General features: G+C 47.5%; 1 protein-coding gene across 2 annotated transcripts in view; it reads right to left on the bottom strand.

Annotated features, from left to right (window-relative positions):
• Window positions 1–17,630, bottom strand: part of LOC143776974 (estradiol 17 beta-dehydrogenase 5-like) — a 47,109-nt gene extending 29,479 nt beyond the window's left edge. Inside the window, exon 1 of one of the 2 annotated variants that reach the window (XM_077266854.1) lies at window positions 17,498–17,630. In XM_077266854.1, the coding sequence (XP_077122969.1) occupies window positions 17,498–17,575 (78 nt within the window). In that variant the 5' untranslated portion in view covers window positions 17,576–17,630. Of the gene's footprint in view, window positions 1–7,904; window positions 8,073–17,497 lie in introns of those variants that run through there. The other variant, XM_077266852.1, reaches the window with a different exon arrangement.
• Window positions 17,631–24,254: the final 6,624 nt, after the last annotated feature.

Genomic DNA, 24,254 nt, shown 5'->3' with positions numbered 1-24,254 from the left:
GGTGGCCGGAACGCTGAGCAAGTAAGAGACTCTAAGTACTACTGCAAACCACGGCCGGACAGCCAATTACAGGTTGGCTGTCTCACTTAACACCTAAGCAGACAACGGAGGCAGCTGTGGGAGAGGGGCGACTCTAGGGTCCCGGAAGAACTCCAGGCCTACCCCGTCATACGGGTGCGTCCTACCATATCACCTGGAGGACGGAGAGAACGAACATTAGAGAAAGACAGAACCAGTTGTGAGGACTATCCCGGGAGCTCAGCAGGGAAGGACTACAACACCCAGCGCTAGAAGGTAGACACTGATCCCCACCTGTAAAGAGAACTCCTGATGTGCCTTTGGACCGGCCGGTCTCTGACAACCCTGTTAACAGCGCTCTGGACTGAGGACTCTAAAACCTTCAGTAAAGAGGTAAAGAGACTACAACCTGGTGTCCTCATTATTTACCGCGACCTGCACCCCACAACCGCACCATTATCACCACTTATTGCACCGGACGTCCCCCACTGATAGACAGGGCCACGGACCGGGTCTAGCCACCGTGACCACTCCAGGACTGAGACTCAGAGGCCCGGTACCGGGTACCCCTCGGCCCTGCGGCGGTGTGGGGGCGCTCCATTTTGGCGTCACGAACAGGATCTACTTAAGCCTGAAGAATCAGGTCATGTGTGCCTTGGAACTGTGAATTATTGTGCTCGAACTGTACTTTATTGAAAGGACTGTGTATTGCCATTTACCGCCAAAATTCGCCATTGCCGCGCACGGAGGGAGGAGCCTTAGCTACGTGGGCGGAACCAGCCAAAAGAAGCGCGGAACGGAAAGCGCGGTAAGGCGCCAATCCCGGAAGAGGAACTCCGACCTCCAGCAGGTTAGTGGGAGGAAGGGACAGCCATGTCCTAGTTGGGAGGAGAGGAGGTGGCGGTCGCAGCCGCGGACGCAGGGGCAGCTCCGGTCCCCGCAGCGGGCGAAGCCGCGGCCCTAATACCACCACCGGTTGCCGCAGAACCCGCTGCCCCTGTCAGCCAGTCGGACACTGCCGCTAACGCAAAAGCCATAATGCCCTTCTCTATGCCCTACCTGCCCGGAGCGGCCTGGCTCCCACGATACTCTGGGGAGTCGCATACATTCACTGACTTTAAAGAGGGGCTCTGCAGCCTGCTCGAGTTCTATCCCCTAACCGAGCCTCAGAAGGTCCATATGATAACCGGCCAACTCTTTGGGGCGGCTCTGAGAGAATTGAAATCCTGGCCCGCTGAGGATAAAGGAACTGCACAACAGATTTTTGCCAAGCTTAAAGCCACCTTTGATACTCGCACTGCTACAGAAATTAAACTGACTTTTTATGGATGCAAACAAAGACCGCAGGATAGCTTACGGGACTATGCCCTTAATCTCCAGGAGGCGATGCGGGCCATTAAGCAGAGTGACTCCGGCAGCATGCAGGATGAGGATAAACTTCTGAAGGAGCGGTTCATTGAGGGGCTCCTGTGCAGTCACCAGCGGGGCCAATTGCACTTCCTGGCCATGCAAAATCCAGACTTGACTTTTGCGCAGTTTAAAGATAAAGCTATCCAGGCATTGCAGGAGCGACAGCCCAGCCGTGCAATACCACCCAGGCGCCCCGCTATCACATACCACCAGGAGGTGGCATCGGATACCCCAGTTGCCGCGGAGGTCGACGCCCAGAGCTTCGAGGACGACTCCCCTGCAGGACTCCGTCTTCAGATGCGGGAGCTGACCAGGAGCGTTGCTGCCCTAGCCCGGACGGTGCAGTCCCTACAGGAGGCCCCCAAAGAAAAGATCCAGCTAGCCTCCGGACCAGAGGATGTTCCCTGGACGCGACAGAAGAGGACCCCACCGACCAGAGGCCGGGACAGCGATCGCTTCCATCAGGACGGACGACCCATCTGCCGCCGATGTCACCAGGTGGGCCATCTTGCAAGGTACTGTCCTTTAAACGAGCAACCCCTGGGGCAAAGGGCCAACCCCCAGGAGTAGGACGGTCAGGCCCGCAGCATTGGAGAACCAAGTATATTGGAGGACGACCAGTTCTCCCTGTAGTGATTGATGGAATCCCCTTGAATGCTTTGCTGGACACCGGTTCTCAGGTGACGACTATACCTTACGTGCTCTACAAACGGTATTGGGAGGACGCTGATATTACTCGTGGCCCTGACGATGATTTCACCATAATAGCTAGTAATGGTCAGCCGTTGCCACAAGTGGGGTATAAGGAGGTCACCATCAAAGTGGGGCGGGTGGAATTGAAAGCCCAAGGGATTGTGATTGTTGATATTGATCGTCGAGAATGTAATCCCATGATGACTCTTGGTACTAATGTTATAGAAAATTGTCTTGCAGAAGTGATTGTTTTGTTGCAACAGGTGGCAGAAACCGCTGGCCACAGTGAGCAACGCGCCCTGCAGAAGGAAATCAGGGCTCTGATGCAGAGACAGCAGGTAGAGCTGACTGGTGGTGAGATTGGTCGCGTCACTGTGAGTGATTCAAACCCCATCGCGATACCCCCCAAGAGCGAAATGTTAATATGGTGTCGAGCAGCCATAGGTCTCAGGGGTAAGGACTACCAGGCCTTGGTAGAACCCGTATATTCAGACAATAGGCCTACTGTTCTGACAGCCCGGGGGGTGGTCGACGTCCGTCAGGGGAGAGTGCCCGTACGTGTCCTCAATTGTGGGGAGGAAGAGGTCCACCTAACCAAGTATACCACGCTCGCCAAACTGTTCACTGTCAATAATAGTGTAATACAGACACCTGAACCCTTGGTCCCGTCAAACGTGGTGGAGAACAAAGGTTCTGCAGAGCACTCGAAAGACTGGTGTCGGGAATTGCATGTGGGCACTGACTCTACCCCATCTCATCAAATACAGGGAGCTTACAGGGTGGTACACGAGTACGAGCAGGTATTCAGCAAACACCCCTTAGATTTTGGGCAGGTGAAAGGGATCCAACATCACATCCCCATGGGAGATCACCGACCCATAAAAGAGAGATATCGCCCTGTACCCCCAGCTCATTACCAGTGTGCCAAGGACATGTTGCGGGAAATGAAGGAGGCTGGGGTGGTGAGAGACAGCTGTAGCCCCTGGGCAGCTCCGTTAGTCCTTGTTAAAAAGAAAGATGGTACAATGGGGATGTGTGTGGATTACAGGCAGTTGAATCGCATTACACATAAGGACGCATACCCACTGCCCAGGATAGAGGAGTCCCTGGCTGCTTTAAAATCTGCTAACTACTTCTCTACCTTAGATCTCACCAGTGGGTACTGGCAGGTTCCTGTAGCGGAGGCGGACAAAGAGAAGACGGCCTTCACGACACCAATGGGTCTCTGCGAGTTCAACTACATGCCCTTCGGATTGTGCAATGCTCCCGGGACGTTCCAGAGGATGATGGAGTGCTGCCTGGGACACATGAACTTTGAAACTGTGCTGCTGTATCTGGATGACGTCATAGTCTTCTCTAAGACCTACGAAGACCATCTGAAGCACCTGGCCGAGGTGTTTGAAGCCTTGTCCAACTTCGGCCTAAAGGTGAAACCGTCCAAGTGCCATCTGCTGAAACCTAAAGTGCAGTACCTGGGCCATGTGGTGAGCGCTGAAGGAGTGGCCCCAGACCCCGACAAGGTCACCGTGATCAAGGACTGGCCAAAGCCCAGTGACCTCCACGAAGTCCGGCAGTTCCTCGGGCTGGTAGGCTATTACCGGAGGTTCATTAAAGACTTCACCAAGAAGGCCGCACCCTTGCAAAACCTGTTGGTGGGCCAACCAAAGAAGACCAAGGGGAGGAACACCCCCTTTGACTGGAACGGGGAGCTGGAGGAATCCTTCACCTGCTTGAAGTCGGCGCTGACGGAAGAAGAGGTACTGGCTTACCCCGAATACGACCAACCGTTTGTGCTGTACACAGATGCCAGTAATGTGGGACTAGGAGCCGTGCTGTCTCAAGTCCAGAAAGGCAAAGAAAGAGTGATCGCTTACGCCAGCAGGAAACTCCGTCCCACGGAAAGGAACCCTGACAACTACAGTTCCTTCAAGCTGTAATTCCTTGCCCTTGTCTGGGCAGTGACGGAGAGGTTCAAGCACTACCTGGCCTCCGCGAAATTCACCGTTTTCACGGACAACAATCCACTAACGCATCTGGATACTGCCAAACTCGGGGCTTTGGAACAGCGGTGGATGGCCCGGCTGTCCAACTATGATTTCACCATCAAATATCGGGCAGGACACCAGAATGCCAGTGCCGATGCCCTGTCCCGAATGCCCAATTTACCAGAAGTGGGAGAAGACCCGGAGGCACTTGAAGAGGTGGAGCTGCCTGCCTTCCATCGCCCCAAAGCCACTCAGAACTCTCACCATGTGAAGAACAGGCACAAGAACCCACCGGATGCCACGCTGAATCCCCTGCCCCACCACGGATGGGCAGAAACCCAGGATAGTGACCCCGCGGTCCGTCAGGTGAAGGAGCTCTTGACGCAGGCTGGGTTGCACCCTGGCCCAGATGATCCACAAGAAACCCAACAGCTGTGGAAGGGGAGAAGCAAACTGTTTATCCATGATGGCAAGCTGTGCAGGAGGAGCATCGACCCACGTACTCATGAATTGGTGTGGCAGATAGTGGTGCCAAGGCGAGATGCGCCCATGGTTCTGGGAGCCTACCATGATGGGGCCGGACACTTCGGATGGAGGAAGCTGGAGAAGCTGCTCCGAGGGAGGTTCTATTGGATTGGCATGAAGAGAACCATTGAGAAGTGGTGTCGGGAGTGTGGTCCATGTAGTCTGCGCAGAAAGGACCGTGACAGTCAACGGGCTCCCCTGCGGCCTATCATCACCAAACGGCCGCTTGAACTGGTCGCGCTGGATCATGTGAAGCTGACACCTAGCCGGTCGGGCTATATCTACGCCCTTACCATCGTGGACCACTACTCCAGGTTTTTGGTGGTTGTGCCTGTTAAAGATCTAACGGCCAGGACTGCCGCCAGGGCCTTCCAGCAGCACTTTTGTAGGCCCCATGGCTACCCAGAGAAGGTACTGACCGACCAGGGACCTGCCTTTGAAGCAGAAGTGTTCCAGGAATTCTGCCAACTGTACGGGTGTAAGAAGATCAGAACCACACCGTACCACCCTCAGACCAACGGGATGTGCGAGAAGATGAACAAGGTGGTAATCGATTTATTGAAGACCTTGCCTGTGGAAGAACGGAGCCTGTGGCTGATAAAGTTGCCTGACTTGGTGGATATGTACAACCACATCCCAGTAAGTTCCACCAACTGTACTCCAGCGTACCTGATGCGAGGAAGATCTAGTCGGTTACCCGTTGATCTGGATATGGGGGTCCTAGTACCCGAAGATACCCCGCCGGAGGCAGATTGGGATACAGAAAGGCAGCGAAGATACCGCGAAGTACAGGAGTGTGTAGAGAGGAGCCTCGCCCAGGCTAGGCAAAAACAAGAAAGGGACTACAACCAACACGCTCCTGCGATTCCTCTATCACCTAGTGAGCAAGTACTTAAACGAAAGAGGAGGTTACATAAACTCGATGACCAATGGGAAGCGGAACCGTACACCATCCTGCCGTCCGATTTCGACAACACGAAGGTCTGTCTCATCAGCAAGGACAGAGGGGAGACCTCGACAGCGGTATCCAGGGATCACCTTAAGGTCTGCCCCGATAAGTTGAAAGAGAGAGAGACGGTCCCAAAGATCTCCCCGCCGGAAGAAAAGGAGAAGATGTTCCATACCGTCCTTGGTGACTTTCCCCAGTCCTGGACTCAGATAAATCAAGCCATCGTGGTGCCTGTTCTAATGTTTCAACAGCCGGACCCGCCAGAAACAGTGGTGGCACCAGATCATCCGGCCCCGCTACCTCAACAAGCCTTACTTGATGATGCCATGCCAACCGTTGAACCGGTAAATCCTCCCTCTGCTGTCAGTGAATCTGCTGTACCCACTGTTGATAGCAGCAGCTCTGAGAACCCCAACCTGCCAGTGCTACCCCGACTCACTAGAAGTGTAGCTAGAAGACAGTGCACTACACCAGGGGTAGCAAGCATAGCGGGCCCCGTTAGGCCAATAGCAACCCCTGCGCTGCGAAGGTCCACACGCAGCACTCAAAATCAAACTCCCCTCCGCTACAAAACTTGGAGGTATTAATAAGGGCTGCTCTTTAGTTAAGAATGTTTTTGTGTATGTCTTTTGTTACAGGTTTTAAATGGACAATAGAGTAATGGACGGTGAATTGCTCAAAAACTTTCACAAGGGGACCCCTTTGTTTACCCGGGGTCCCCGCTGTTTCAACCACTGAACTGAGAGTCATAAACTGTGCATGACCTAACTTTTGCAACGTTCAAGAATCCTCACCTCCCGTAAAGGGAAGCACTGTTATGTTCAATTGTTATGCTATTTCAAAAATTTGTGTGTTTTCTGTTAACATGTGTTATTGTTCTTGTTTTCCCAGTCCCGGAGTACTGGATTTAACCGGGGGGGAGTGCAGCGCCCCAGAGTCCTGGTCGTTGCAGTACTGTGGCTCCGCCACTATGGGGAGCTATGGTACGTCTGATTGCGCTAACGGAGTCTCTCTGACCAGGTAACACCTCACTACACTTCACACTCCGGCCACCAGGGGGGGTGGTTCTATCTACTAGGCCACTCCTCACATTCTGGTAAAACTGGGGGTTGGACAGGAAGACAGAGGGTAGTAGCTGGGAAGAGCTAGCGAGAGGACCTGTCAGGGATGGGATCCTGGCAGACTCCTCAGAGCAGGACTAACCAGTGCACAACGGGAATACAGTAAAGAGGAATTGGGACCAGAAGGAGTCGTGCTGTTAGACCGAGGCAACATCCTTCTGAGGCGCAAACAGTCGGTGGCCGGAACGCCGAGCAAGTAAGAGACTTTAAGTACACTGCAAACCACGGCCGGACAGCCAATTACAGGTTGGCTGTCTCACTTAACACCTAAGCAGACAACGGAGGCAGCTGTGGGAGAGGGGCGACTCTAGGGTCCCGGAAGAACTCCAGGCCTACCCCGTCATACGGGTGCGTCCTACCATATCACCTGGAGGACGGAGAGAACGAACATTAGAGAAAGACAGAACCAGTTGTGAGGACTATCCCGGGAGCTCAGCAGGGAAGGACTACAACACCCAGCGCTAGAAGGTAGACACTGATCCCCACCTGTAAAGAGAACTCCTGATGTGCCTTTGGACCGGCCGGTCTCTGACAACCCTGTTAACAGCGCTCTGGACTGAGGACTCTAAAACCTTCAGTAAAGAGGTAAAGAGACTACAACCTGGTGTCCTCATTATTTACCGCGACCTGCACCCCACAACCGCACCATTATCACCACTTATTGCACCGGACGTCCCCCACTGATAGACAGGGCCACGGACCGGGTCTAGCCACCGTGACCACTCCAGGACTGAGACTCAGAGGCCCGGTACCGGGTACCCCTCGGCCCTGCGGCGGTGTGGGGGCGCTCCATCTACAACTAACCACTACTGGCCGAATGTTCTTACTTACTTCTCAGCACACTTACAACAGCAATAGACCTATGTGCTCTGTAGAATCCGGCCATCGCTCACCCCAGTAGTAGATGTTTCCGTTCCCTCACACTTTCTTCCGATTAGCTGCTCCAACCTGCCTTGGGGAGGCTATTTAACCATTTCTCTTCCAACTAGTGTAATATGTGCTGGCTCATGCTGACATTAATACAATAACCGTACATGTAATAAATAACCTATACTGACTTCTATTAATACTGAACTCTGGGGTGCGTACCCTAAAAAGGCACACCCATAACCTAAACCCTAAAAGAAGACTAGAGACCGATCCCTCTATATACAATGCCAGACAGAGGGTGGTCCTACCAACAAAATCAGAACAGTCACCCACCTGGTGTGGAGCATAGGTACCAAAGCCCACCACTGGCATTGTACGCCCATCGCCTAGGCTGACATCTGATTGCAGCGCCATGCTGTGCCCGTCAGAAACGTTTTACCGCACCTGTTTAATATGGACTGTGAACAGATGAACTGGCACGTGGGGCAAGCAGTCGTCCCGGTTACTTTCTGCTCTTCCCACGTGTTTGGTACGCTGCCACCTACCTGAGCCAGTTTTTACTAACTAGCAAGTATTGTGTAATGCTGGCGGCCCGGCTCAGCCCTCACATGGAAATTTACATTTTGCTTTTAAAATGCTGGTGATTGATTAACAGGAACAGAGACAAATGTTCTTTGGGATAACTACAGGTTATTCTTGCACAAGTTACTTTACGGGGCCTATCTGAGGCTTGGAATTCTCAAAAACTGTGGGACTGATCTGTCCAGATCTGGACAATTCTAACACAACATCGCGCCTCCATAGAACACAGCAATAAATCGCAAGTGTTACTCACCTTTTTTGCCTCCAGCACTGGACCTTGCTCCCTTTTCCTATGGCTGTCTTCTTCTGCAGTACTCCACCCCAGGTTTCTCAGGAAGCCCGGTGAGCTCCTCTGAAATCATCACCCTGGGACTGTAACCCCTTCACGCCGCGGCCCTTTTTCGTTTTTGCATTTCTGTTTTTCACTCCCCTTCTTCCCAGAGCCATAACTTTTTTATTTTTCCATCAATATGGCCATGTGGGGCTTGTTTTTTGCGGGACAAGTTGTACTTTTGAAGGACACCATCGGTTTTTCCATATCGTGTACTCAAAAACGGGGAAAAAAATTCCAAGTACGGTGAAATTGAAAAAAAAGTGCAATTCCACAATTTTGGGGGGGATTTTTTGTTACCATTTTCACGAAATGCAAAACTGACCTGCCATTATGATTCTCCAGGTCATTGCGAGTTCATAGTTACCAAACATGTCTAGGTTCTTTTTTATTTAAGTGGTGAAAAAAAAATCCAATGTTTGTTAAAAAAACAAAAAGAATTGTGTCATTTTACGATACCTGTAGCATCTCTTTTATTTGAGATCTGGGGTTGGGTGAGGGCTTATTTTTTGCGTGCCGAGCTGACGTTTTTAATGATACCATTTCAGTGCAGATACGTTCTTTTGATGTCCCGTTATTGCATTTTGATGTAATGTTGCGGCGACCAAAAAAAACGTAATTCTGGCGTTTTTTAATTTTTTTCTAGCTATGCTCTTTTGCGATTGGGTTAATTATTTTTTTTATAGATAGATCGGGCGATTCTGAACTCTTCGATACCAAATGTGTGTATGTATGAGTTTTCTCTTATTGTTTTATTTTGAATGAGGCTCAAGAAGGGAGATTTAAACTTTGATTTTTTTTTTTTTTTAAATATTTTTAAAAACTTTTTTTTTTTTTTAACATGCTTCAAAAGTCTCCATGGGAGACTAGAAGCTGCCATAAGGCAATGCTCAGATCACCTGTATGTAGCAGAATACCTCGCATGGTATGAGCGCCGACCACCGGGTCTGCTGGAGACCTCTGGTTGTCATGCCAACCCATCGGTGACCCGCGATCACATGACGAGGGTCGCCGATGGACAGATTTCCGGCGCGATTGCTAGAAGCGCATGTTAAATGCCGCTGTCAGCATTTGACAGCAGTATTTAATGGGGTAATAGCCGTGGGTGGATCGTGATTCCACCCTCAGCTGTTCTGGGCACATGTCAGCTGTTCAGAACAGCTGACATGTGCCAGGAAAGATGTGGGTTCACCGCCGGAGCTCGCATCAAAGGGGGAGACACAACATACACAGTACTAGTACAGCGCATGTTGTGAAAGGGTTAGTGTCTGTCTCACGTAGAGGTCATGTGTTTGGCACCATTGTCCACATTTGCCTCAAGTTTACCGGGAGACTGCTTTAACTTTACTTCTCTCATCTCCAGCCAGGTGTCCATCATCTCCTCTGCCTCGTTTGACTTCCATGCTATAATCAACATTAGGGCCCCTTTCCACTTGCGAGGAAAACGGACGAGTGCAATCCGATAAAAAATCGGATTGCACTCGGACCAATGTTATTCAATAGGTGTCTTTTCATTTGCGATTTTTTTCTCAGCCGAAATCTGACTGAGAAAAATCTGGATCGGCTGAGAGAAAAATCGCAGCATGCTGCGTATTGCTGCGATTCTCGGACGAGACTCGCCAATGCAAGTCAATGGGTGCGAGAAAAAAATCGCACAGCACTCGCACCATGCGAGTTCTGTCCGATTTGTACGCACCGGTGTCCTTTGAAAAGCCGGCAAATCAGTGCTGTGTACAGTAAAATCACACTGACAGGTTAGAATAGAGTAGATATATACACATAGAATAGGTATATATACATATATATATGTCAGTGAGACACCTATATATGTATATTTATATTTAATGCAGCGCTAGATAGCATAAAAGCCGCTAATTCAATTGCCGGCTTTTGCCCTCTCCTTCCCAAACCCGACAAGATATGAGACACGGTTTACACACAGTAAACCATCTCATATCCCTTCTTTTATTACATATTCCACACTACTAATGTTAGTAGTGTGTATGTGCAAAATTTGGGCGCTCTAGCTATTAAATTAAAGGGTTAAATTGCGGAAAAAATTGGCGTGGGCTCCCGCACAATTTTCTCTGCCAGAGTGTTAAAGCCAGTGACTGAGGGCAGATATTAATAGCCTAGGGAGGTACCATGGTTATAGGACCCCCCTGGCTACAAACATCTGCCCCCAGCCACCCCAGAAAAGGCACATCTGTAAGATGCGCCTATTCTGGCACTTGGCCACTCTCTTCCCACTCCTGTGTAGCGGTGGGATATGGGGTAATGAAGGGTTAATGTCACCTTGCTATTGGAAGGTGACATTAAGCCAGATTAATAATGGAGAGGCGTCAATTATGACACCTATCCATTATTAATCCAATTGTATGAAATGGTTAAAAAAAACACACACACAATATTGCAAAGTATTTTAATGAAATAAACACACAGGTTGTTGTAATATTTTATTGCTCTCTCAATCCACCTGAAGACCCTCGTTCTGTAACAAATCAAAAATAATAAACTAACAATATACATACCTTCCGTAGATCTGTGACGTCCCACGATGTAAATCCATCTGAAGGGGTTAAAATATTTTACAGGCAGGAGCTCTGCTATAATGCAGCTGTGCTCGTGCCTGTAAACCCCGGGGAATTAAGGAAATGTAGGTCAATGACCTATAGTTACCTTCAGTCGCGGTGATGCGCCCTCTGCTGGATGTCCTCATATGAACTCGAGCGTGGGAACTTTTCCAAGGCTCCAGTTCATGAGGACATCCAGCAGAGGGCGCATCACCGCGACTGAAGGTAACTATAGGTCATTGACCTACATTACCTTCATTCCCCGGGGTTTACAGGCAGGAGCAGAGCTGCATTATAACAGAGCTCCTGCCTGTAAAATATTTTAACCCCTTCAGATGGATTTACATCGTGGGACGTTACAGATCTACGGAGGGTATGTATATTGTTGGTTTATTATTTTTAATTTGTTACAGAACGAGGGTCTTCTGGTGGATTGAGAGAGCAATACAATATTACAACAACCTGTGTGTTTATTTCATTAAAATACTTTGCAATATTGTGTGTGTGTTTTTTTTAACCATTTCATACAATTGGATTAATAATGGATAGGTGTCATAATTGACACCTCTCCATTATTAATCTGGCTTAATGTCACCTTCCAATAGCAAGGTGACATTAACCCTTCATTACCCCATATCCCACCGCTACACGGGAGTGGGAAGAGAGTGGCCAAGTGCCAGAATAGGCGCATCTTCCAGATGTGCCTTTTCTGGGGTGGCTGGGGGCAGATGTTTGTAGCCAGGGGGGGCAATAACCATGGACCCTCTCTAGGCTATTAATATCTGCCCTCTGTCACTGGCTTTACCACTCTGGCGGAGAAAATTGCGCGGGAGCCCACGCCAATTTTTTCCGCGATTTAACCCTTTAATTTAATAGCTAGAGCCCCCAAATTTGACACACAGACACTTCTTACATTAGTGAAGAGGAATACGTAATAAAATAATGGATATGAGATGGTTTACTGTATGTAAACCATGTCTCATATCCTGTCGGGTTTGTGAAGGAGAAAGAAAAAGCCGGCAATTGAATTAGCGGCTTTAATGCTATCTAGCGCTGCATTAAATATAAATATACATATATAGGTGTCTCACTGACATATATATGTATATATACCTATTCTATGTGTATATATCTACTCTATTCTAACCTGTCAGTGTGATTTTACTGTACACAGCAATGATTTGCCGGCTTTTCAAAGGACACCGGTGCGTACAAATCGGACAGTAATACGGATGTCATACGGATGATGCAATTACAAAAAACGGATGATGCGATTAAAAATCGCATTGCACTCGCGTGACAATCGCATACATTACATCCGTTTTTTTGGTCCAGATTACGGACCGTGTTTTCTCTCGCAAGTGGAAAGGGACCCTTATTTCCAAGCTCAACCCGACTTACTAGGTTTTGTCTTAATTTGCTACTTATCAACCAAGCTACCAACTTCTCACAACTGTTCTTGGTGGGGTTCACACCTAGCCTCTGCAATCAAGGTAACACATCTCTTCCAGCAATTCTCCAGTTTCCATATACTTCACTGTTATTCTGCAGTTAATCATTTCCTTGTTGCCAGTCCCAGTTTACATACATTTCTGCTACTAACTGTTACCCTGCTGGACAATTTCTAAATGCATTTACTCCTCTTTAATTCCAGTGATTAACTCCATCCTTGCTGGAAGGTTCCAGATTGCATTTACATTTTTGCATCGGGTCTGAATACTTATGCCCATTTAATATTTAAGTTTTTCTTTTTTAAAAAATTTGCAAAAAATTTCTACATTTCTGCTTTTTTTTCAGTCAAGATGGGGTGCAGAGTGTACATTAATGAGAAAAAAATGAACTTTTTCGAATTTACCAAATGGCTTAAATGAAACAAAGAGTGACAAATGTAAAGGGGTCTGAGTACTTTACCTGTTTCTGCAAAGAGCATATGTGTAAGGAGAGGGACATCCTACACGAGTATAATGTGAATTGAGATATGCTTTATTGTTGATAATGTTGTGTTCTGCCTGACAGCAGGGAGAGACGGCTAATGTTTGGGACTAGCCCGGAGTGGGAGGGCCTATGGTGACGGGACAGGGACAGATTCCTATCACATCAGATAGGAATCTGTGTGCATCAGAAGCAGACCTTAGGGTCCGGACAGTAAGCCGTGCTGCATGACGTGGGTGTCCTGAAGGGACAGGAGTTTGAGGCAGTGGATAGCATGATCCGGAGTAAAAAGGAGGGAAAACTAACAGAAGGAAAGAATGATCAACCAGAGGCGGATCCTGTGAGAGGACGACTATCAGTACAGACCTGAGTTTATAACTCAGGAAAGGTAACAGGCCAGGATGGGACAGAGAACATGAGAAGAAAAGAGTACCCCAGGCGGGAGTTCCAAGGCGTCAGTAGCAGAGAAGATACGTACCGGCCATACTGGCAAACTAGTTCACTAGAAAGAAGATGTGGAACCACGGGATGAAAATAGGACTCTCACTAACTGGGCTGCAGTACTGAGCCGGGCTGTGGGGAAGGAAGGCGAAACAGTGGAGACAGAGACCAAGCGAGTCACGAGAAAGGAACTGAGACTAGCGGAGCAGAATAGTGAGTGCAGCTCTGGGGTATAATACAGGATGTAACTCAGGATCAGTAATGTAATGTATGTACACAGTGACTGCACCAGCAGAATAGTGAGAGTGAGTGCAGCTCTGGAGTATAATACAGGATGTAACTCAGGATCAGGAATGTAATGTATGTACACAGTGACTGCACCAGCAGAATAGTGAGTGCAGCTCTGGGGTATAATACAGGATGTAACTCAGGATCAGGAATGTAATGTATGTACACAGTGACTGCACCAGCAGAAAGAATAGTGAGTGCAGCTCTGGAGTATAATACAGGATGTAACTCAGGATCAGTAATGTAATGTATTTACACAGTGACTGCACCAGCAGAATAGTGAGTGCAGCTCTGGAGTATAATAGAGGATGTAACTCAGGATCAGTATTGTAATGTATGTACACAGTGACTGCACCAGCAGAATAGTGAGTGCAGCTCTGGGGTATAATACAGGATGTAACTCAGGATCAGCAATGTAATGTATGTACACAGTGACTGCACCAGCAGAATAGTGAGTGCAGCTCTGGGGTATAATACAGGATATAACTCAGGATCAGTAATGTAATGTATTTACACAGTGACTGCACCAGCAGAATAGTGAGTGCAGCTCGGGGGTATAATACAGGAGGTAACTCAGGATCAGTAATGTAATGTATGTACACAGTGACTGCACCAGCAGAATAGTGAGTGCAGCTCTGGGGTATAATACAGGATGTGACTCAGGATCAGTAATGTAATGTATGTACACAGTGACTGCACCAGCAGAATAGTGAGTGCAGCTCTGGAGTATAATACAGGATGTAACTCAGGATCAGTAATGTAATGTATGTACACAGTGACTGCACCAGCAGAATAGTGAGTGCAGCTCTGGGGTATAATACAGGATATAACTCAGGATCAGTAATGTAATGTATGTACACAGTGACTGCACCAGCAGAATAGTGAGTGCAGCTCTGGAGTATAATACAGGAGGTAATTCAGGATCAGTAATGTAATGTATGTACACAGTGACTGCACCAGCAGAATAGTGAGTGCAGCTCGGGGGTATAATACAGGATGTAACTCAGGATCAGTAATGTAATGTATGTACACAGTGACTGCACCAGCAGAATAGTGAGTGCAGCTCTGGAGTATAATACAGGATGTAACTCAGGATCAGTAATGTAATGTATGTACACAGTGACTGCACCAGCAGAAAGAATAGTGAGTGCAGCTCTGGAGTATAATACAGGATGTAACTCAGGATCAGTAATGTAATGTATTTACACAGTGACTGCACCAGCAGAATAGTGAGTGCAGCTCTGGGGTATAATACAGGATGTAACTCAGGATCAGCAATGTAATGTATGTACACAGTGACTGCACCAGCAGAATAGTGAGTGCAGCTCTGGGGTATAATACAGGATATAACTCAGGATCAGTAATGTAATGTATTTACACAGTGACTGCACCAGCAGAATAGTGAGTGCAGCTCGGGGGTATAATACAGGAGGTAACTCAGGATCAGTAATGTAATGTATGTACACAGTGACTGCACCAGCAGAATAGTGAGTGCAGCTCTGGGGTATAATACAGGATGTGACTCAGGATCAGTAATGTAATGTATGTACACAGTGACTGCACCAGCAGAATAGTGAGTGCAGCTCTGGAGTATAATACAGGATGTAACTCAGGATCAGTAATGTAATGTATGTACACAGTGACTGCACCAGCAGAATAGTGAGTGCAGCTCTGGAGTATAATACAGGAGGTAATTCAGGATCAGTAATGTAATGTATGTACACAGTGACTGCACCAGCAGAATAGTGAGTGCAGCTCTGGGGTATAATACAGGATGTAACTCAGGATCAGTAATGTAATGTATGTACACAGTGACTGCACCAGCAGAATAGTGAGTGCAGCTCTGGAGTATAATACAGGAGGTAACTCAGGATCAGTAATGTAATGTATGTACACAGTGACTGCACCAGCAGAATAGAGAGTGCAGCTCTGGAGTATAATGCAGGAGGTAACTCAGGATCAGTAATGTAATGTATGTACACGGTGACTGCACCAGCAGAATAGAGAGTGCAGCTCGGGGGTATAATACAGGATGTAACTCAGGATCAGTAATGTAATGTATGTACACAGTGACTGCACCAGCAGAATAGTGAGTGCAGCTCTGGAGTATAATGCAGGAGGTAACTCAGGATCAGTAATGTAATGTATGTACACGGTGACTGCACCAGCAGAATAGTGAGTGCAGCTCGGGGGTATAATACAGGATGTAACTCAGGATCAGTAATGTAATGTATGTACACAGTGACTGCACCAGCAGAATAGTGAGTGCAGCTCTGGAGTATAATACAGGAGGTAACTCAGGATCAGTAATGTAATGTATGTACACAGTGACTGCACCAGCAGAATAGTGAGTGCAGCTCTGGAGTATAATACAGGATGTAACTCAGGATCAGTAATGTAATGTATGTACACAGTGACTGCACCAGCAGAATAGTGAGTGCAGCTCTGGAGTATAATACAGGAGGTAACTCAGGATCAGTAATGTAATGTATGTACACAGTGACTGCACTATGTAGATGATATAATATGGGGTTAATATTGCACATGACCTTTAATTTCATAGTAGTATAGTATTAGAATTATTGCAATATTTTAGAGTATATTGTCGCCATCTAGTGTCAGTTATAGAGTACTACTGTTATGCAACATAGTATAATCCTGTGGCCAAAAATCCCTGGAATCTCGGAGTAATGAGGGTAAAGTTCCCGTCTGTGTCTGAATATCATGTATCTGTAGCAACTTTTATGATGACGTTGTGACCCACAGGTGTTGACACGGCTGAAAAAGGGCAAAGAAAACTCTCTGGATTCCTACATAACAGCTGTCTATAGTAATTCGGTGTAAAAATGTAATGAATTAAACTTATGAATAGGATTTTTGTACTTTACTATGAAAACAATGTAAGAATTTCTCAGCTCCTGGAATGTGGGTAAACTGGATTATGCCGAGGCTACGGGGAACGAGGTTACGGGGAAGAATGAAGCTACGGAAAATGAGGCTATGGGGAACGAGGCTACAAAGAATGAGGCTACGGGGTAGGAGGTTATGGGGAACGCGGCTATGGGGAACATACTGTGCGTGTGGGATGAGGGTGAACTACAGTGGGTGCGGAAAGTATTCAGACCCCTTTAAATTTTTCTCTCTGTTTCATTGCAGCCATTTGGTAAATTCAGTAAAGTTCATTTCTTCTCATTAATGTACACTCTGCACCCCATTGTGACTGCAAAAAAAACAGAAATGTAGAAATTTTTGCAAATTTATTGAAAAACAAAAACTGAAATATCCCATGGCCATAAGTCTCCAGACCCTTTGCTTTAAGTCCCATGCTGTCCATTTCCTTGTGATCCTCCCCATAACAGGACCATTCTCGATGGCCCATAACAGAACCTGACCCAGACCTCCTATAACAAAACTAGCCACAATGCCCCAGAACCGAACTTGTAACATTGCCCCATAACACAAACGCTGGCAGTGCCCTTATAAGTACAACCGACCGCAGTGCCCCCATAACTGGAGCAGCTTTAATGTAGGAACAGCAGGACCATCTCCAGTACCCCTATAACACAGATAATAATGCGGCCACCACCCCAGATTTAGTAACGGTCCCCCCATAACAGCTGCACCTCGGGGGCGTCATCTTTTATGCAACATAACAATACATAGAAGAAAATGATTGCAGAAGTGAATGTCCTCACATCCGTGAGCAGCTCAATAAGCAGCTGTAAGTGGGGCTCCTTATTTAACCCATTCACGTCTCCGTGACTTTCTACAATACTCACATATTCGGGCGCATAGGTCCCGAACCCAAGAATTGGGATCCGGTTTCCATCATTCATCAAGAGCGAGTCTGCTGCCATTGTCAGAGGCCTGGAGAGCGATGTATGTATGGGAGGGTGGAGGGCGGCGTACGTGATATACAATGGGCCCTGCCTATGTTGTAGCTGGAGGGGTGAGGTCCCTGTATGGGAGGTGGGTGTGACGGTTCACTGTCAGTGGGGCCCCATACGGTCACTACTAGACTTACGGCATCATTCCTTGGTGTATACGGTGACGTGTCCCCTTTAAAAGTACATAAAACTAGCACTAAAGCATCCAGATAGTAACATAAAGGAACACATGCAAACCACACAGCACAAGAATTCCAAGTCAAGTCCAAATGTTTCGTTTTTCAGTCATTCTGATGTAGATTTGCTGCTGTGTTTGGGATCTTTGTCCTGTTGCTTTCCTTAGTTTTAGCGTTTCGACATCCAACTATTACTTTGGTATGCAGAGGAGATCATGTTTGACTGATACCATTTCCTGGTATAATATCCCCCATTTTGGGCCACTTCCAGGTATAAAGTCCGCTACCATTTCATGGTAAAATGTCCATTTCCTTGTATAATGCCCCATCCAACCTGGGCCCCATCCTATAACAATGACCCCATCCTGAGCCTCTTTCCTAGTATAATGTCCCCCATCCTGAGCTTCTTCCTAGTATGTCTCCCATCCTGAGACTCTTCCTAGTATAATGTCCTCCATCCTAAGCCTCTTCCTAGTATAATGTCCCCCATCCTAAGCCTCTTCCTAGTATAATGTCCCCCATCCTAAGCCTCTTCCTAGTATAATGTCCCCCATCCTAAGCCTCTTCCTAGTATAATGTCCCCCATCCTAAGCCTCTTCCTAGTATAATGTCCTCCATCCTAAGCCTCTTCCTAGTATAATGTCCCCCATCCTAAGCCTCTTCCTAGTATAATGTCCCCCATCCTAAGCCTCTTCCTAATATAATGTCCCCCATCCTGAGCTTCTTCCTAGTATGTCTCCCATCCTGAGCTTCTTCCTAGTATGTCTCCCATCCTGAGACTCTTCCTAGTATAATGTCCCCCATCCTGAGACTCTTCCTAGTATGTCTCCCATTCTGAACCTCTTCATAGTATAAAATCCCCATCCTAAGCCTCTTCCTAGTATAATGTCCCACATCCTGAGCCTCTTCCTAGTATAATGTCCCCCATCCTAAGTATATTCCTAGTATAATATCCTCATTCTAAGCCTTTTCCTTGTATAATTTCCCCCATCCTGAGCCTCATCCTAGTATGTCTCCCATCTTCAGCCTCTTCATAGTATAATGTCCCCATCCTAAGCCTATTCCTTGTATAATGTCCCCATCCTAAGCCTTTTCCTAGTATAATGCTCCCATCCTAAGCCTCTTCCTAGCATAATGTCCAACATCCTAAGCCTCTTCCTAGCATAATCTCCACAATCCTGAGGCTCTTCCTAGCATAATGTCCACCATCCTGAGCCTCTTCCTAGCATAATCTCCACAATCCTGAGGCTCTTCCTAGCATAATGTCCACCATTCTGAGCCTCTTCCCAGCATGTCCCCATCCTAAGCCTCTTGCTAGTGTAATGTCCTCCACCCTAAGCCTCTTCCTAGTGTAATGTCCCCATCCAAAGCCCCTTCCTAGCATAATGTCCCCATCCTAAACCTCGTCAAGCAATAATGTCCTTCATTTTTCTCCAGAACATTTTAAAAATAAATAGACGAATATTCTTACCTGACCCCACTAATATAACGCGTGGTGGACTTCGTCGTGCCACCACGGGCCTGCAAGTCAATGTCAGCTGTCGGCTTTATGAAGAACTGGAAGAAGCTTAGAGTCTTAATGTGGTGGTTGGTGCAGGGTTGCCAACTGTCTAGAAATTCCTGGACAGTCCGTAAAAATAGGACACTTTTTTGCCCTGTCCGTAAAAAAAATGTAACCTATCTGTGATTTTTATGAGCCTAAAGAAACTTGTACAGATTATTTTACCTGTAATTATCGTCATTTTATAATTCACAGGGAATGCAGCTGATATCTTCATATGAGAATTTTGGGCTGTAGACATGGATCACTGATAATTATACAGATTTATTATGGATTTTCAAAGTGTTCATAAAAAAAATAGTCTGTCCATGATTTTTTGATAAGCTGTCAGGAAAAAAAAAAGTCAAGTTGGCAACCCTGGGTGGGTGCGGTTTATGAAGAGTCTATCTCTCGGTATTATCGCTCTCACCCACTTTCACCACAACTGGAGGAGACATTCCCTTCACTCCCGCCCTGTTTTAATAGTGATTCTACAACTTTCTATTTAACCCTTACCTGTGCAATGAGGCTTATATTAGTGCATTACTGAGATGATTCTAGGGTGAGGTGTGGATGCGCCAGCCTGAGATATCTTATATCCAAATGTCATTTGCTTGGTCTGTGCAATGTTCTGGTGTGTGATACATGTTGCATCAATATGATGCCAGGACCCAGGGACCCCAGCAGAACATCGCACTATCAAACTGCCGACTTGTCCTGGTTCCTTTCTATTATAGTTATAATGCTCTATGTGTTCTGACTCTTTTCTATCATAGCTGTGATGCTCTGCATTTCCTGACACCTTTCCATTATAGCTGAGATGCATTGCGTTTTCGAACTCCTTTCTATCATAGCTGTGATGCTCTGTGTGTCCTGACACCTTTCTATCATAGCTGTGGTGCTCCGTGGGTCCTGACACCTTTCTATCATAGCTGCGATGATCTGTGTGTCCTCACACCTTTCTATCATAGCTGTGATATTCTGCGTGTCCTGACACCTTTCTATCATAGCTGTGATGCTCCGTGGGTCTAGACACCTTTCTATCATAGCTGTGATGCTCTGTGGGTCTAGACACCTTTCTATCATAGCTGCGATGCTCTGTGGGTCTAGACACCTTTCTATCATAACTGTGATGCTCTGTGGGTCCTGACACCTTTCTATCATAGCTGTGATGCTCTGTGGGTCCTGACACCTTTCTATCATAGCTGTGATACTCTGCGTGTCCTGACACCTTTCTATCATAGCTGTGATGCTCTGTGGGTCTAGACACCTTTCTATCATAACTGTGATGCTCTGTGGGTCCTGACATCTTTCTATCATAGCTGTGATGCTCTGTGGGTCTAGACACCTTTCTATCATAACTGTGATGCTCTGTGTCCTGCCACCTTTCTATCATAGCTGTGATGCTCCTTGTCTCCTGACTCCTTTCTATCATAGCTGTGATGCTCTGTGTCCTGACTCCTTTCTATCATAGCTATGATGTTCTGCGTGACCTGACACCTTTCTATCATAGCTGTGATGCTCTGTGGGTCTAGACACCTTTCTATCATAGCTGTGATGCTCTGCATGTTCTGACACCATTCTATCATAGCTGTGATATTCTGTGTGTCCTGCCACCTTTCTATCATAGCTGTGATGCTCTGCGTCCTGACACCTTTCTATCATAGCTGTGATGCTCTGCGTGTCCTGACACCTTTCTATCATAGCTGTAATATTCTGTGTGTCCTGCCACCTTTCTATCATAGCTGTGATGCTCTGCGTCCTGACACCTTTCTATCATAGCTGTGATGCTCTGCATGTCCTGACACTATTCTATCATAGCTGTCATGCTCTGCGTCCTGACACCTTTCTATCATAGCTGTGATGCTCTGCGTCCTGACACCTTTCTATCATAGCTGTGATGCTCTGCGTTTTCTGACACCTTTCTATCATAGCTGTGATTCTCAGGTGGTTTTATGTCTAGAAGAGATGCAGATTCCCTTCTCTGGCAGTCAGTTGGGTGCAGGAAGGGTGGTAAGGAACAACACCAATCTGGCAGTTATTATTCTTATTTTTTAAGGCTGAAATACCCTTTTAAAGTATTTACAAGTAGTGTTGAGCGATACCTTCCGATATCGGAAAGTATCGGTATCGGAAAGTATCGGCCGATACCGTCAAAGTATCGGATCTAATCCGATACCGATACCCGATCCCAATGCAAGTCAATGGGACGAAAATATCGGAATTAAAATAAACCCTTTCTTTCCTTGTAGGTTAATTCTACATGAAGGAAAACAACAAAGAATAATGTAGGATGTATTGGGGGAGGTGGCTGAGACATTAAAGGCACAGAGGTTTAGCCCAATCAAATAGAATAGCAGGGTTTTTATTTTTTTTTATGACGTTAGGCGTTAGAAAGATTTTGACTATGTTAATTTTTTACTTATTTTTGTCAGATATTGATGTTTCACTACTTCCACGTCCTTCACCTTCTTTTTTACTTCTCCGACACTTTCTTCTTCATTATCCTCATCATCAGCTTCTTTGACATCAACTATCTTCACCTTATTCATCTTATTCTACCTCTAATTTTTTTTTTTTTACATTGTTCATATTCTTTTTATTTAACTATTATCTTTTTCATATTCAACTTCTTCATCATATTCTTATTTGTGACAGGCATTCCCGTAGTTGTTATCTATAAAATTTTGAAGATTACACCTTCCGTTCTGCCTGTCACAAAAGAGTTACATTTGTCCGCGTTCAGTTTGGCCTGCAGCATCAGGCTTTATCCAGGGGCACCACGAGGAGGAACGGACTCACCCCCATACACTGCTTAGTCTTCTTCTGCTTATAATTTAGATAATATCTTTTGCTCTGATATTTAGTCTTATGCTTAATGTTCTTCTGCTCTTTGTTCTGCAGCCTCTTGTTCTTCTGCTTCTCGGTTTTCCAGGTCGTTGTCGTCTCCAGGGTCGTCGTCTCCGGGGTCGTAGTCATCGGGGTGGTCTTCAGGGTCATCGTCTCCAGGGTCGTCGTCATCACGGTGGTTGTCGTCTCTGGTGTCGTCGTCATCTTAGGGGTGGTCTTCCGGGTCATCGTCTTTAGGGTCTTGAACTTGGAAATGTAGCAGAAGGTACAAGAAGGCTGAGAAAATGCCGAGAAACAGTTGATGGAACTGGAACTCGGAAGGTCCAAGAGCCAATGGAACTACCGTGGACCAGCTGACGTTACTGGAACCCGGTTACTAAGCAGGAGGTACCCGTGCCTGAAAGCACTACCAAGGACCACCTGACGTTGGTGGAACTCGGATACCCAGAGGGAGGCACCTAAGCCAAAGGCTCTGCCCGGAACCAGCTGACGGTACTGGAACCAGGATGGGGAGCAGAAGGTACAAGAGCAAAAGACACTGCCGAGAACCAGCTGACGGTACTGAAACCCGGATGAGTAGCCGAAGGTCCAAGAGCCAATGGAACTACCGAGGACCAGCTGACGTTACTGGAACCCGGTTACTAAGCAGGAGGTACCCGTGCCTGAAAGCACTACCAAGGACCACCTGACGTTGGTGGAACTCGGATACCCAGAGGGAGGCACCTAAGCCAAAGGCTCTGCCCGGAACCAGCTGACGGTACTGGAACCAGGATGGGGAGCAGAAGGTACAAGAGCAAAAGACACTGCCGAGAACCAGCTGACGGTACTGGAACCCGGATGAGTAGCCGAAGGTCCAAGAGCCAATGGAACTACCGAGGACCAGCTGACGTTACTGGAACCCGGTTACTAAGCAGGAGGTACCCGTGCCTGAAAGCACTACCAAGGACCACCTGACGTTGGTGGAACTCGGATACCCAGAGGGAGGCACCTAAGCCAAAGGCTCTGCCCGGAACCAGCTGACGGTACTGGAACCAGGATGGGGACCTATTCAAGCTTGTCTTCCTAGAGCCCCAACTGGCGGTGTTAGAGCCCAGGGTCAGCAGGAGGAGGAGCAGGAGGAGGAGCAGGGGGAGGGGAGTGTAGGCCGAAGCCTGCACTGGCGGCAGCTTTGGGTCTGTTGTGTCTGCGTGGCGGTCGCAGGACACGTTGCCGGCTACACAGCAGGGGAACAGCTGGCGGTGCTGGACCCCACTGACACATTGGCGAGGTGTTTGGCTCTGTGCAGCCAGCACTTCCGGACAGCAACTAGCGGTGTTGGAGCCCGGGCTCTGCAGGTGGAGCAGAGTGTAGGCCGAAGCCTAATTGAACCGATTTCAAAAGTAACCTTTAACCCCCCCTCAGGGGTTACAAACTAGAAGAGCCACAGCTTATGCAGCAGTAGTGCTGCACAAGTTAAAGGTTGCTCTTTTAATTTTTCTCCTTGCACACGCTGAATGAAACCCGTATAACATTTAGCCCTTTATACAGTCAAACTGTGTTGGAGGCGAGAGTTCCCTTCGTAATGAGACGCAGCACAGATGTCAAGAATCCCACCTTGGTGCTGGGCGCAGCCTCCTGAGCGTCGTTATTTGCTGTACAGGAGTCTGCGCTGTCGTGTTATCCCTTGGCCTTGCGCTGTTAGCGCTGCCCATCTTCTGACATCATTTAATGTCGGCCGTTGCGCTTTGCGATGACCATGAATCCCAGCCCCGCAGTGTCTTAACATTGTTAAAACACTGCGGGGCTGGGATTCATGGCCTGGCGCAGTACATATGTTCGCCTCTCACACTCGGGTCCTTACACCCTCTTCAGACTGTGCGGTGTCAGCTGATCCCTTATCGCATGCCGCGGCCATGAAGCCGCACAGTCTGAAGAAGGCGGAAGGAGATGAGGGACAGGCGAACATAGGCACTGCTCATGCCCATCAATCACACCCTCGCAGTCCAAATAAATAAGACACCGAGGGGCGTTGTGTGGGTCAGGGCGGCCGCAGAGGCGCAGCCAGCCAAACAATGATGCCAGAAGACGGGCTGCGCTACCAAGG

This window comes from Ranitomeya variabilis, chromosome 5, assembly GCF_051348905.1.
Source record: "Ranitomeya variabilis isolate aRanVar5 chromosome 5, aRanVar5.hap1, whole genome shotgun sequence".
Lineage (NCBI taxonomy): Eukaryota > Metazoa > Chordata > Amphibia > Anura > Dendrobatidae > Ranitomeya > Ranitomeya variabilis.
Note: the sequence above shows the minus strand (reverse complement) of the source record. Positions and strands in the feature narration are given on the sequence as shown.